Source organism: Bombus terrestris, chromosome 11 (assembly GCF_910591885.1).
Source record: "Bombus terrestris chromosome 11, iyBomTerr1.2, whole genome shotgun sequence".
Classification (NCBI taxonomy): Eukaryota; Metazoa; Arthropoda; class Insecta; order Hymenoptera; family Apidae; genus Bombus; species Bombus terrestris.
Window position 1 is genome coordinate 5230931 of NC_063279.1, and position 14453 is coordinate 5245383.

Consider the following 14453-nt stretch of genomic DNA (forward strand, 5'->3'; position numbering starts at 1 on the left):
TCCTTCTTTATAGAGATTTATTATATTTTGTTTAAATTTCTTCGTTAAGTTAGTTAGTATTTTATTTAGTCAAGCCGTCATTTTTCTGTTATGAATTTTAATAATTTTCGGTATTCTTCTCTGCTTTTTTAAAAATCGTAATCTATAATCGAAATATAATTATAATCTGCAGTTAAACTTTATTATCTGTTGTTATGTTAATTTAATTATTTTAGAATTTTATCGCCATATAATTACTTTGTTACGAGAGTAATCTAAGGCGTTTATAAATATAATTTATATGATTATAGAAAATTGTCAGTATGAAACTAAGTAAGTTCGAGACTATTCTATGTAATATCGATCTTCATATTCATTAACATTTCAATTTGCAATCATTATCATATCATCTTTCGATCGTATACTCGTTCTCTTCCAATAAACAACCTTCACGAGAAACTACGGTATGTTAGAGTATATAAAAAACGAATTAAAAGCAGATACTCTATTTGAAAGCGTATATCAGCGTGGTAAATCGTACTCGAATTTGCGAACAAGAAAGAAAGCATAGGCGACCTTTTCTTACAGGCAAACGCGGCTGCCTCGCAGAAACGAGCGCGAACGCGCATAACCGACGAACAGCTAAAGATATTACGAGCGCATTTCGACATCAACAATTCTCCCGGCGAGGAGCAGATTCTAGATATGGCGGCTCAAAGCGGGTTACCGCCGAAAGTGATCAAACACTGGTTCAGGAACACGTTGTTCAAAGAGCGGCAACGTAACAAGGACAGTCCGTACAACTTCAACAATCCGCCTAGCACTACTCTGAATCTCGAAGAATATGAAAAAACCGGAGAGGCGAAAGTGACACCGCTGAACTCTAGCGTATCTGGAAGCAGTTCCTCGGATGACAAAAGTCCAAACAAGCAAGCAACACCGCCACCGTCAACCACGAACGTGAATACATCTCAGGCCAGTGAAATAAAACAAGAGATTCAAGAACAGCCGCAGTGTCACGTGCAGCAACAATCGCAGCATCAAGAAGAACAGCAGCATCATTCTCCTGGAAGCTCCGGTGGACAGCAGTCGAGACCGCATTCACCGGCGCTCAGCATGAGCTCGGTGTTCTCTGGAATTCATCACGATGTGTCATCGCACGCTTCATCGACAACCAACGCTCCAAGCACTCCTATGCTCCCGCCTAAGTTGACACCACAAAACTTTGCCAGCCCCAATCCCGGAGCTGGTAGTGTCGTTCCAGGCGCCATTGCGGCTATGGCTCTAACGCCCCAGAGATCCCTGAGCCCTGGCCGTGGGCCAACCGACTACTCCTTCGGTGGAAACACCAATGGCAACAACTCGTCGGGTGGCAGTTCCGGGAAACGAGCTAACAGAACAAGATTCACCGACTACCAGATCAAAGTACTTCAGGAGTTCTTCGAAAACAACGCGTACCCAAAGGACGACGATCTGGAGTATCTGAGCAAGCTGCTTGGACTGAGCCCGCGCGTGATCGTGGTATGGTTCCAGAACGCTAGACAGAAAGCACGAAAAGTGTACGAGAATCAGCCAGCCGCTGAGCCAGTGACAACGGGCAGCCGCGAGGGCGACGACGGTTCAGGCCGCTTCCAGCGGACCCCAGGCTTGAATTACCAATGCAAGAAGTGTTTGCTGGTGTTTCAGAGATACTACGAGCTCATACGTCATCAGAAGACGCACTGCTTCAAGGAGGAGGACGCGAAGAGGAGCGCCCAAGCGCAGGCGGCCGCGGCTCAAGTTGCCGCGGTTCTTAGTTCCGAAGATAGCAACAGCAGTTCCACCACCACCACTGCTAACGCCGTCTCCAGCAACCCAACGAACGCTCCCGCTCTCGCGGAACAGTTGCAGCAACCACTGAACACCACCACGCCTCCTCATCAGCAGCAGCAGACGACAATGGGACAGTCGCATCAACAGCCTCAGCAACAGTCGCAGCAGCAGCAACAGCAACAGCAACAACCAGTGCAACAACAACAATCGCAGTCGCAAACCGAGTCGAAGGAAGGTAGCTTTCAGTGCGACAAGTGTAATTTGATGTTCGGGCGATTCGAACTGTGGCGCGAACATCAGCTGGTACATATCATGAACCCATCCCTTTTCCCACCGGCTTATCCACCAGATTCACCTTTCGGGATTCTACAGCAACAAGCACTGAACGCTACCACTGGAGTAGCTACCGATAGTCCTCATCCTTTGATCGCTATGATGCAGGAGAGAAAGAGAAGGTACGATGATTTCGACGAAGGAGCAGGAGGTGACAGCCGCCCGATCTCCGAGCACAACGAGCAGCCAAAAGACAAGCGATTGAGAACGACGATACTGCCCGAACAGCTGGATTACTTGTACCAGAAGTACCAAGTCGAGTCGAATCCATCGAGAAAGATGTTAGAAACCATCGCTCGCGAGGTCGGTCTGAAAAAACGTGTTGTTCAAGTGTGGTTTCAAAATACACGTGCTCGGGAACGGAAAGGTCAGTTCCGCGCGCACAGCCAGGTGATAAACAAACGTTGTCCGTTCTGTCCAGCGTTATTCAAAGTGAAATCGGCATTAGAATCACATCTCAGCAGCAAACACGCCGACCAAGTCGCGCGTGGCGAAGTAAATATCGATAATATCCCCGACGAAGAACTCTCGATGGAGTCGGCTCCTTCGAACCCGAGCACGCCGAATATGATGCCTCCTCTGTTCCCACCTTTCAACACCGATATGGAGGCATCCTTGAAGAAGTATTACGAGGAGTCGATGAAACGATATATCAGTGAGCTGCAGGCTCACGCCAGTAACGGTAAACAAGAAACCGCGAACCATCAGGCAGGTGGTAACAGCGGCGAATCTCCTTTGGATCTGAGCAAACCGGTAGACTTGAGTCGCCCGATGAAATTGAGTCTCGGTGGACTGAGTAATCTTCTCGAAGAACAACACGGTGCACATTTTCGCGGTGGTAGCGATTGCGGTCCATTGACCGACCTTTCCGAAAGAAGTATCTGCGACGACGATAGCATGAGCGAGACTACTGAATTTCTAGACGACGAGAGTGGACCGGCGAGTCCAGCCTCGAGCACACAGAGCTCCAGACAGGGACCCGCATCGGCGGGGACCGGAAGTACCGCGGGCCCGCCGGTTACCGGCACCGGCAGCGGAACAGGCCAGTCCAGCGGCAAGAGATATCGCACTCAGATGTCCGCTACCCAGGTGAAAGTGATGAAGTCGCTGTTCTCGGACTACAAGACGCCTACGATGGCCGAATGCGAGATGCTCGGGCGCGAGATCGGACTGCCGAAGCGCGTAGTTCAGGTGAGCAATCTTTATTTCGATGCTGAGTTCTATTTTATCGTGCATGAGCTTCGCAATAACTTCTCTCGCGGCAGTTGATTATTTTAATTAAAGTAAAGATTATTTTCTATCCGTGGATTGGAACAATGAAAAATTATGCAATTTTAAATGAATATAAATATAACTTCGATGTAACGATACAGATAAACATAATTTCAAAAATCTTCAAATTCTTCGACCGATTTAGATAAATGAAATTCTTTCCACGCTATTATTTCCTACCTTTACTCTGATTTATTGCATCTGCATTTTACAACTCTGCATGAGAAACATCAAACACTATACGAATCCTCAACAAACTTCCAATTACAGTAGTACTTCATTTATATTAACCTATGGAAGAACAAACAGTGACTGCATAACTAGAGTTGGTATAATATTTGTACAATCACATTGGTTTTCCCTACTTCTAGAAATTATTCGTTCATATAAGAAGAGTTGACGTTCAAATAAATCGATCAATATGCAGCGGTACTTGTCGACAAAAGTCATTATGATTTTTGCCTAGTAAATCCGCTACACAAGAAACCGTGTTTACTCAAACACGAGCTAATTATACACCCATCGACCTTAGGCGGTTCCGATCGTTAGTCCAAATCCGTCGTTTTTGCCGTGATCATAGGCCTCGAGTCAGCTACCCAAAAAAGCTAACAATTGCAAACAAGGTCGAGTGCTCGACGCCCATTGAGACGTTTCGAGAACACCTTCGAAATTCAAATCCCAACGCCTTTCGTCAACTCCGGCGGATATAGATATAGCGAACAGGGTAGCGACGCCTTCTTAGTTACCGAGAGACGCAAGCAGCAACAATTAACCGATACTTCTTTGCGCCGATCTATTAGCGACCGCGAAACGAGACAGCAAGTGTATTGTATGACTAGTGTACGCATTGGGTATATTCTAAAAAACTACGTAGTTAGGTATACTCCGGTGTTTGTGAAAATTAATTGACAGCTTATCACCTCAAATAAATAATTCGTTTAAAGATGCACTAGCGAAGATTTCGTTCCTATAACTGGATTTCAGATAAATGGAGTTCTATAGCAATTAATATCTATACCTCTTTCTTCTTATCTGTTAAATGTCCGAAGTTTCACCAACTCCACAATAATTCCTCCAATTACATCACCCTATTGACGATAATCGAGTCATCAATGGACTTTGCGATCTAATAGAAAGGAGTGGCAGGTGTGGTTCCAGAACGCCCGCGCGAAGGAGAAGAAAGCTAGATTGGCGGCAGGTTTGCCAGCCGAAGGATCGGCCGTCCAACCTCATCGCGGTCCGACCGGGCCCGACGAATGTAGGCTTTGCTCTGTTCGATACTCGGCCAAGTCACCGCTCCAGGAGCACGTATTCTCACGGCGACACATCGAATCGGTGCGTGTCGCCGTCGAGGATGGTAGCCTCGTGCCGCCAACACCCGGCGCACCGATCGTTCCTGGTGGCAACAGTGGCGCAGCAGGAATCGGTAGCTCGCCGGTGGTCGGGCCTGGTAACCAGCAAGCCGGCCAGCAGCAGCAATCGGACGAAAACATGATGTACGGATCCTTGTTCCTCCATCCTACGGCGATGTTCCAGCCACAGCAACAGCAACACCCGGGTACCGCAGCACCTAGCACAGCTACCACCACGGCCGGTGAGTGTCTGGCTGACCTCTTAGACTCGTAAACGATCGTTTGGCCCGCGACGAGTTCGAAATTTTGAAACGCAGGATATTTGTCTTTCCATTTTTCCTTCTTTCTTATTCTTTGTAGTCGATGTTTCGATACGTCGATGCTTGAACTGCCTATTTTGCGTCTGCAACGCAAGAATAATTTTCATCTCCTCAATGAGATTTCTCTTTTCTACTCTTTTCTCTGGCTGTTTTTTTATTGTTGTCGTGATGAAGAATTTCGAACCCGTGCGAGTCACCGTCGTTGTATGTTGTGCACGTGTCCCTTTACCGCGTGTATACGTACGCATACTGTATAATTTGGCCCGTGTGATACTCTAGGGGGCCCGTCGATTACGGAATTTCTAATGGAAGAAATTTAAAAAAAGAAATAAAAAACAAAGCGAAATCTCGACAAATCTTTATATGTATAGTGCGAATAATAATATATCCAGAGCTAGGCAATACTGAAAGTTCCTATCAGATGACTATTTCTAGCGTAAGGGAGAACGCGACTAAAAAGAAAAAAAAGAAAGAGCGAACGTAAAAGAGTAAACGAAAATACAAAACGTATGTGTGAGTGAGTGTGCGAGTGAGTTGATTTCCGAAGAATGGGATTTTTAGAAAAGAGCACAAGTTTTAAAAAAAGCGTGCAAGTGTCGAGCATACCATGATGCGTGAGAATATCAGGCATTAAACATGTTGAACTTAATTAATCTAATATCGATCTAATATGGTCACTGGTGAAATATACAGAAACCCATGAATAAACGTAACTAGGTGAGAATATCATGAAAGTGGAAGAAAACGATGACGAAGAAGTAATACCCATCGCGTCTTGATTATAAGTTGCTGTACAGTTATAGACTATATTGCAAATTATTACCAATTTTATTATTATATTTTATAATGGATCCTTAGTAACTATCCATTTCGATTATTACTCGAAGCGTTTGATTCATTATAGTATAGCCAGAAAGAACGGAGAATACAATGCCTTTAATTCCTACATAGTGTAGCAAAATATCGTCCCTTATCTCCTCACTCCCTTTACTCTTACCTTTCGTCCCTCCCCTCTTCACCATCCTTGTTCTTCGATATGCGTCATACTTATCATCATCGTCGTCGTCGTCGTCGTCGTCGTCGTCGTCGTCGTCGTCGTCGTCGTCGTCGTCGTCGTCATTATGCATAGTCGCAAAGCCATTCCAACATCGTGTCATCTTACGTCCAGTGCCTTTTCCTTGTTGCGCCTGAAGCGTTTCATTGTAAATACACTTCGCAAAGCCCTCGCTGTTATCCGAGGCTCGGATAGGGCCCCTTTATCTCGAACGGTCCCGATTCTGGCCTCCAACAAACGTAACGACCGCCAGAGAATCGACTCTATCTATCTTTTTCTTGTGACGGGTTACATATGCGTTAGTACATACATACATACGTGCATTATACTGTGGAGTATACAGTGATGCAAAATGGATTTCATTTTTCGACGAATTACGAGAACTTGATATTATAGAATTATGGCGTTTTAAGCAATTTGTTGTCCATTTTTAGAAATACATTTACGAACGAATTTGAAAACTTTTTACAAGTTTTTTTTTTTTAATTTTTAATTTGTTGTTTCTCAGCGTTACCGATTTTACACTATGGAAGACAATTAGGAAATTTCGTATATAAGTTAGGTTAAAAATTAGGCATTTTATAATTACTATCACGAACAAAATTTTTTAAACATTTTAAACAGTAAAGAGATTTATATATTTAAGGCTCTGTTTGGCGCTATTTGTATTTGATACTTGCTTTAAAAATTATTGCGTTTTGAGATCATGACGTGTATGTGATAGGTAAACAGCAAACGTGATGGGCTAAGCGACGACCATGCCCAAATTAGTATTTTATTAGTACTTGCGTATATTTACTTCGATTTCGAGATTTACGTCTTACCCTCGATGTTCTTAAAAATCTCCCATTTGACGAAACATAAATAATTTCTTAGTTTCGATCTCATTCGACTATTAATGACTAAATTGATTTATATGAACTTCATTTATATGAACTTTACTTATTGGAGTTTTATTAAGTATATTTTTATCATTACATAGAGCCTGATTGTTTGAACAAACAATCGTAATTAGTATTAGTAATAAAAGAATTCGAGCTGTACTTTCCTTTTTTAAATTGATATATAAGTTACGTTATATCTCATATAACAAATATATGTTTTAACAAATATAACAATATAATATAATATAATATAATATAATATAATATAATATAATATAACAAATTTGCGTTGATTTTCGATACTTTTTATAGCATCTAGGTACGAAACGTGAAATTCATTCTGAATCATCTTGTTCATACATTCACACGTATGCGTCAATCTCAGCCGAACCTGTTTCGGTGTCATCGCATAACATAACTTCGTTTCGTCCTCCTTCTTCCTTCGCAGCGAAGCGACACGATCCTATTTTGCCATTTTACGACGACATCGACCTTAATCAGGGCTACTACTACTACTACTAATTATTATTATTATTATTATTATTATTATTATTATTATTATTATTATTATTATTATTATTATTATTATTATTATTATTGTTTTATGCGTTAGTTATTTATGAGTCCCGCGCACCTAAAAAATCTGTCTTTCTTTCTCATTATCGTTTTTTGTGATAGTCACACTCTCGTCTGCCCACATGAACGAATCGACTCGATCTCGTACCGACCTTGAACAGCCTGAAAACTCGATGTATACATCGCTGTTGTATTCTTTTCCCTTTCTTTCTTCTACGACTTGAATCCTAGTTTCTAGAATAGAATCCCCTTTATTCTAGTTTTTTATTTTATAATTTCATAATCTTCCCCTTTTATCGATTTCTTAAGCGTCGCCAACTTTTTCGGATAACTGGAACGTGAAATTTTCAGTCGATCTTTGTAGATCTAGTTCGTTTGTTTCAGTATACGCTTTATTTGTGTCACTAGCATCATTGTATCTATAAACACGAATTATTGCCAGTCATCGCTTGTTAGTATTCTTGATACCCTATCAAACAAGACTGTTAACAATGTTAATATTAAACGTAGAGTACGTACGTTAACATTTAAATCCTATAAATATCTTATAACAGTTTGCAGATTGGATACATTGCTTTAGCCTGTGTTCATATTTCACGTTGTAAACGTGATCGTTTAGCACTTCGAACGGAGTCTTTACAACTCGTTCATGCTTTTAAAGCATTTTAGAAAATAAGGATTTATTCGTAATAAATTGAGATATTAAGTTTTTAAAAATATTTAAAGATTTATTTTTATCTATGACGAATGGAAATGACATTTTATAATTAAAGTACTATATCGAAATTTATTCTATATGAGTCAACGATACCAGTAAAGTGTTAAACCTTGTTCGACGTAGATTTACGTAGAGGCTGGATCTGCTTCCAGTAGAACGTTTCTAAACGAACAATTCTACCACGTTTCTACAATACCACGAATAAGTTCATTTGCAACAAGTAATGTATGATCGAGCACGTACGTTAACAAAAAGTTAAGAGATCGAACTCGCAGCCGACGAGGGCGTGGCTCAATTTCTCGCTTTTTTCTTCATCAGCACACACGCGTTATACGCGAATACACAGACACATACGCATGTATTAGATACACTAAAGATCAGAAACACTTGTGCATACGTAATACACAAATATAGGCACGACGAACACAACTATACGTATGAACAACAATGTTATGTATGTCAGTCCTTACTATTCTTATGTATATAGTTTATTATTATTATTATTATTATTATTATTATTATTATTATTATTAATTATTATTATTATTATTATTATTATTATTATTAATTATTATTTTATATTATTAATATTATATTATTTTTCCGTTCTAGTCTAAAATAAAGCTATACTATCATAAGACTAATCTTTGGTTTACTTCTTATTTGATTATTTCACCCCATTCCTTTTTACCCAAAACCCTGACAAATCATCCCCTTTGCGTTTCTAGATTTGTTTTTAGGTAAGTCGTATCGCATTAAATAACGATATCTAAAGATTATCGTAGAGTTCCTTCGCTTAGTAGTTCCTGTGAAATTTATGTAAAGTAGCATTAGACTAAATAAATTGCTTACGTTCTGCCGAGCATAAACGTTGTATACAAAAGAACTATACTGGCAAATTATACTCGCAAAACGATATCAATTAATTGGAGAAACGCCGCTAAGAACGAATCATTAATCAAATAGTCTATTTTCGACTATAGACCGTTACAAAGATGCTCGTAACCAAATATGTTAATTACAAGATTCGTAGTGAACGAACATAACTCAAAGTAATCCTACTTTTAGCCTACTACCAGTAACATAAATTAATTGATTACGATAAGTATATAAATACGAAAGTCGCAGCAGGAGAACACGATGAATTCATGTTTCTTGATTTTATGACTTCAATTATCGCCGTATGAGAAATTTTAAGGATTTGATAGATCGAATGAGTTGAAACAACGATAAAAGTGGGAATTACGGACATGGGTTTACATAAAATTACGACGAAGATAGAAAAATATGCCAAAATCGAACAAAAGAACAATCGTACTAACACGGAATTAATTGACAGAGAAAACTGGATTTTAGAACTGCTCCTCTGTAAAAAAATATAAAATATGACATATCGTGTTCTTCTCTCGTAGCCTTCATATTCAAATAAACGTTTAAATTCCTGGCGAGAGGAACGCGTGAAATATCGACTACCTAACCCGCGTGAATCGAGGAGGCGACACTCGAGACGGAAGAAAGCGTGTTTCCAGGTACCATGGCCGGTCGATCACGCGAGTTTTGCGTAAACCACGGCTGTTAAGGCGAATTACGACGTGGTTCGTCTGGTAGTCGTGCATCACCAGGTAATTAAGCCGGGTTCATTCCGTGACACGGACGATTCGACGACTCGGCTCTACGAGTACATACATGGCATTGTCGAGACCAGCCAAGCTGGTACTGGCATGGAAAACAAGCGAGTTTATCGTGGGCCGAGGTTGCTCGATCGACTCGCGTTCAAGCAATGAATTAGAACCGACAGGGAAGCGTTAACCGTACTCTGTAAGATTACACGTTCGCGCCTGGATTTCTAATGCGGAGACGTAGATGCTCGACAGTCAAACCGCGTCCTACAGAATATTTCCATTTGGTCATGGAATTTTGTTTCAGGGAAAGAATACTGAGATTTGGAGTTGTAGAATCTGATTATCGGGAGATTCCCTCGATACGTTCGCTTCTACTTGAATTTTTATTATTCCTGTTATATGGTAACAAATAATTTTTAATCGGATCGATATTATTGGGGAAATTTTACAAGGCACGGGTGAAACGTATTGATCAGTTTGGTAGTAAAATAAATAAGGCCTTAAGTTACAACTACGATAACAGCTATCGTTATTAGTAGATTTTTGTGCAGAAGGTTCTGATTTTTATCGTATGTAGGTTATTCATGTTTGGAGAGAATTATATCAGTAATAGCAATTCTTAAATATTGAAATTATACTATACTTTTGAAATATATATCATTTAAAATATAGTAAAAAAAAAAAATGCGATTAAGTATGTCTGTCGCGTTTGAGAAAGTTGAGAAATATTTTCCCTAAAGATATGCGTACGTAACATGTTCTTCAAAAGTATCAGAGACACGTAACAAAAATTTTTAAACGACATCTTTACACCCTCAAACTATCCGTAAATGGATAAAAATCCACAGTCTAGTATTTGCGTACGTAAATTTTCGATTTCTTTGAAAATATTAAATCCTATAAAAACACATCGTGATTTTAAATTTTCACCAAGCAATTCGAATATCTACAGTCTACTCGTCGTCCTAACAAATTCCCAAGTTACGAACCATTTACACGTAGAATATTTACGATCCACGTCGATCGATTTCAATCACAGTTAAGAAAACAACGTTACTGTACACACAACACGGGGAACTGGCAATGGAAACGGTGTTGGCTCGACGCCTTTGTAATTGTTACGTGATTTACACTCGACTTTCCAAGGTTTTGTCGATCGGGCCGGCCGAGGTAATTAGTCGCGCCACTTTTTCGTCGCGTCTTTCGAGGTAACAATAGAGGCGATCTATACGCAGGGAGGTGGATGATTGCGAGAGAGGGCCATTGTACACGTGGTCATGGACGGTGTTGACGGCCCCGTTCACTGCCACCGACGCGACGCCACGAAATTCCCTAAACGACGCGATTCAAGCTTTGAATGGAAGCGGACGCGTGGAAGGAAAGGAGGAAAGAGAAAAAAAAAGAAGGAGAACAAAAGGTTGGGATATTCATTCGGAAAATTGATTCCTTGGTGACGAGCGATCGTCGGTGCGTTTGAACCCTGGCTTCGCCTTTTTCGCGGCCTTTGTACCGACTATACACGACAAAGACTTCGATATTCCTTGTGAAATCTAATGGCTTTGTTCGAGAACGCGCGCGTTAAATCGCTCCATGAAAGTATTGTGCCTGGTAACGATCCGGTGATTACTCTTGGTAGCTCTCACTTTATGTCCTCTGGAATTATCACTTGATATCCCTGCTTCTTTTTATTCCTCTTGTAGGATGATTGATACGCGTGGTACATTTCGTAGATTGATTATTTTAACATTTATTTCGCCAATTATTATGTAAGAAGTTTCTATTTCATCGTGAATTCTTACGTATAAATTATCAATTATCAGATACCAAAGCAATACATATTCATTTTCTTTTAACTACTTTACCGTATATGGATACGCGAGAGACAATTAAATCGTTATCGCGAAGGTGAATAGTGAAAGTTACAGCTAAAAAAAGAATAGTTATACACGTGTAGCTGGATTAAATTTAAAACTTTGACCAACATTTTAATTGCGAGTAAGTTTGATCGATAGTTACATCTTGTCGACGTACTTATGTCTATTTCCTACTCATTATGAAATTATGTACATTATGAAATTTGCGTTACTATAAAACATATTGCAAAAAGTTGCAGTTATAATATTTCTGATTATTCGATCCATAATTACATAGTTACTATCGATGTAAGCATGCGTGTTATTACAATCACAAAGATACAAATCTTCTCACTAAATCATTTCCTTCTTAAATCATCCGACCTTATAATAAAAAGCTTATATGCCATATAGCCATGAATTCATTACAAGCTTCATAAGAAAGAAACATAACAAATTTACTTACACAAGTACCAATCGCTTTTGCAAAACACCTATTATTTAAAAATCACTAGCTAATAGACAAATCCGCATATTCAAATCAACGCACCACCCCATCAGCCACTTCATCGATCTCCCTGCATCTCGAACAACTCTATCAACATACAAATGCAACACAACCTATTTCAAATCTCCAACTGATTCTTTCAGAACCTATATATAAAATTCATTTACATCGGTGTATCGTCTGCTACCATAATAATAGCGTGGTTCGTGCTCGTGTAAAAGTTCAAGGCGACTCTCTCTCTCTCTCTCTCTCTTTCTCTCTCTCTCTGCCACGTGTCCCTTAGAAAACCTTCTTCAGCTTCCTCCTATATGTCTCATAGCTCGACAAAATTTTGATACATCGACAATCGACAGTGGGGAGGTAATTCGAGGGACGAGGAAGAAAAGGACGGAGTTGGTTCAGAAATTCATGACGCCTGAAACCTTTCGTTTTCGAGGGCCTGGTCCTTCCGGCTCGTGACGGGTCACGTGTCGCTCTTTCTGCGTCATTTCGAAAAGCTTATGCTAATACGGAAGAGGCCAGGGTCGCGCGAGTACGACACAAAATGCCGCTGCGTTTTGTACCGGCGGGGAACGATTATACGCGCGATTCGTGAAATTATGCAAAACGCGCGCCGTTTACTCGCGCGAGCGCAGGGTGCGGAAAGGGCCGTGTGCACGGTGTGGCCACGTGGCCTTGTCGACGAGGGAATGCAAATGATATCTCCACTAGAGGGTTGAACTGGCATCTTTCTTTCGTTCTTTGTCCATCGATGGCAATTCACATGGAAACTCCACGTATGCGATATACAGGCTGTTTTTGAATTGATGCTACCAACTTGAGAGAGGACGAATTTATGAGGAAAAATAGGTTGGAAATACAAAGTGATGTTCTTTACGGAAGCCTTATTCTTGAATAAATTATTGCTGAGAATGTAGAGAGTACACGTGCACTTACATATATGGTTGTGTGATCTATTTAGGTTACTTTTAATGGATATTACCGTAGTATCTGTATCGCTGCTTGAATTTATTGTATCGAATAGTAAGGGATGGAAATTGGAACAGAAAGAATTGTTCGTTCTGTTCTGTCGTATATTTTTTGTTGGTTCTATCGTATCAATACTCGTTCGGCTCCTCGATACTCGTTCGGTTGCTCTCTGTACGTGCTTTGTTTCTGACAAATTAGATTCGTCGAAACCTAGAAATTTGCAATCACAATTAGAGAAATACAACACCGATAACTAGGAATAAAATTCTGTCAAAAAATTTGATCGTCTATGACATATGTTAAAAGAAGGAATACACAATCCAAGTCACCATTTCTTCTTCTAATTCTTCTTCGTCATCGCTATCCTCCTTAAAACAATCTAATCGCATAAGAAACTCACCCTTCACAGATATCCTAAATTTTCTCTCAACTTCTCCAAACATTAAACGAAACCAAACCCTTAACTTCTTCACGAATGATCAAGAAAGCCGTCGCTTCGTTTAATCCAAACCTGGCTCACACCTAATCTCGCTGGGTCAATATTAAACTCACACCGAAAGTAGTGTGACGAACAGGCGAACGAGTTCAACTGGTAGGCTCCTCCTTGGACCTTGAGGACGCCACCAGGTAGGAATTAGCATGCCGCTGTCGTTTTTTTTCGCTTGCACGAGAACACCTCGCGGTGTTCGTTTATTCGCCTCTAATCCCTTTGAATGCAGCGCAGTCCAAGAGTTCGATGTGCCCCGAGTCTTTTCTCCTCTCTCCACGCTGCTGTCCCCGAGTTTTCTGTCCTTCTCCGTTCTTCGAACGTGTCCCGAGCCATATGTTACCCGATCCATGCCGGAGCTATTAATTATATCGATCTATATAGACTGCGTAGTTAGCCGTAGCAGCGAAAAGCAGTACCAGGGTCCTGCGACGCTTTATGGTTCTTCTCCCATCCCCTTTTTCTTCTTTCACGGCCCCGTGATAGTTTCTCTTTCTCTCTCATCGTCGGTCGATCCAGCGACACCGGGGTGAGAAGCTAAAAAAAAAAAAAAAAGAAAAATGCTGAAGCGCGTTGCACAGAAATACATAAAACCCGACCAGAGGCATAAATCATTAGGGGCCACGGAGGAACTATTATGTGACTCATGGCTCGTGGGGATGAGAGAAGCGAGGAAAGGAGAGCCGAAAAAAATCCTGCCATGGGGGGTGACAG

At 40.8% G+C, this 14453-nt stretch overlaps 1 protein-coding gene and 1 long non-coding RNA gene across 10 annotated transcripts in view; one reads left to right on the plus strand and one right to left on the minus strand.

Annotated features, from left to right (window-relative positions):
• LOC100650490 (zinc finger homeobox protein 3) overlaps positions 1-14453 on the plus strand; it is a 403793-nt gene that overhangs the window by 278558 nt on the left and 110782 nt on the right. For all 7 annotated transcript variants that reach the window (XM_048410380.1, XM_048410379.1, XM_048410378.1 and 4 more), the window contains 2 exons: positions 568-3315; positions 4543-4990. In XM_048410380.1, coding sequence (XP_048266337.1) covers positions 568-3315; positions 4543-4990 — 3196 coding nt within the window. The remainder of the gene's footprint in view (positions 1-567; positions 3316-4542; positions 4991-14453) is intronic.
• The window catches only part of LOC125386003, a 102341-nt gene continuing 99532 nt past the window's right edge, over positions 11645-14453 (minus strand). For all 3 annotated transcript variants that reach the window (XR_007225803.1, XR_007225805.1, XR_007225804.1), the window contains exon 2: positions 11645-14276. This is a non-coding gene — a long non-coding RNA (uncharacterized LOC125386003). The remainder of the gene's footprint in view (positions 14277-14453) is intronic.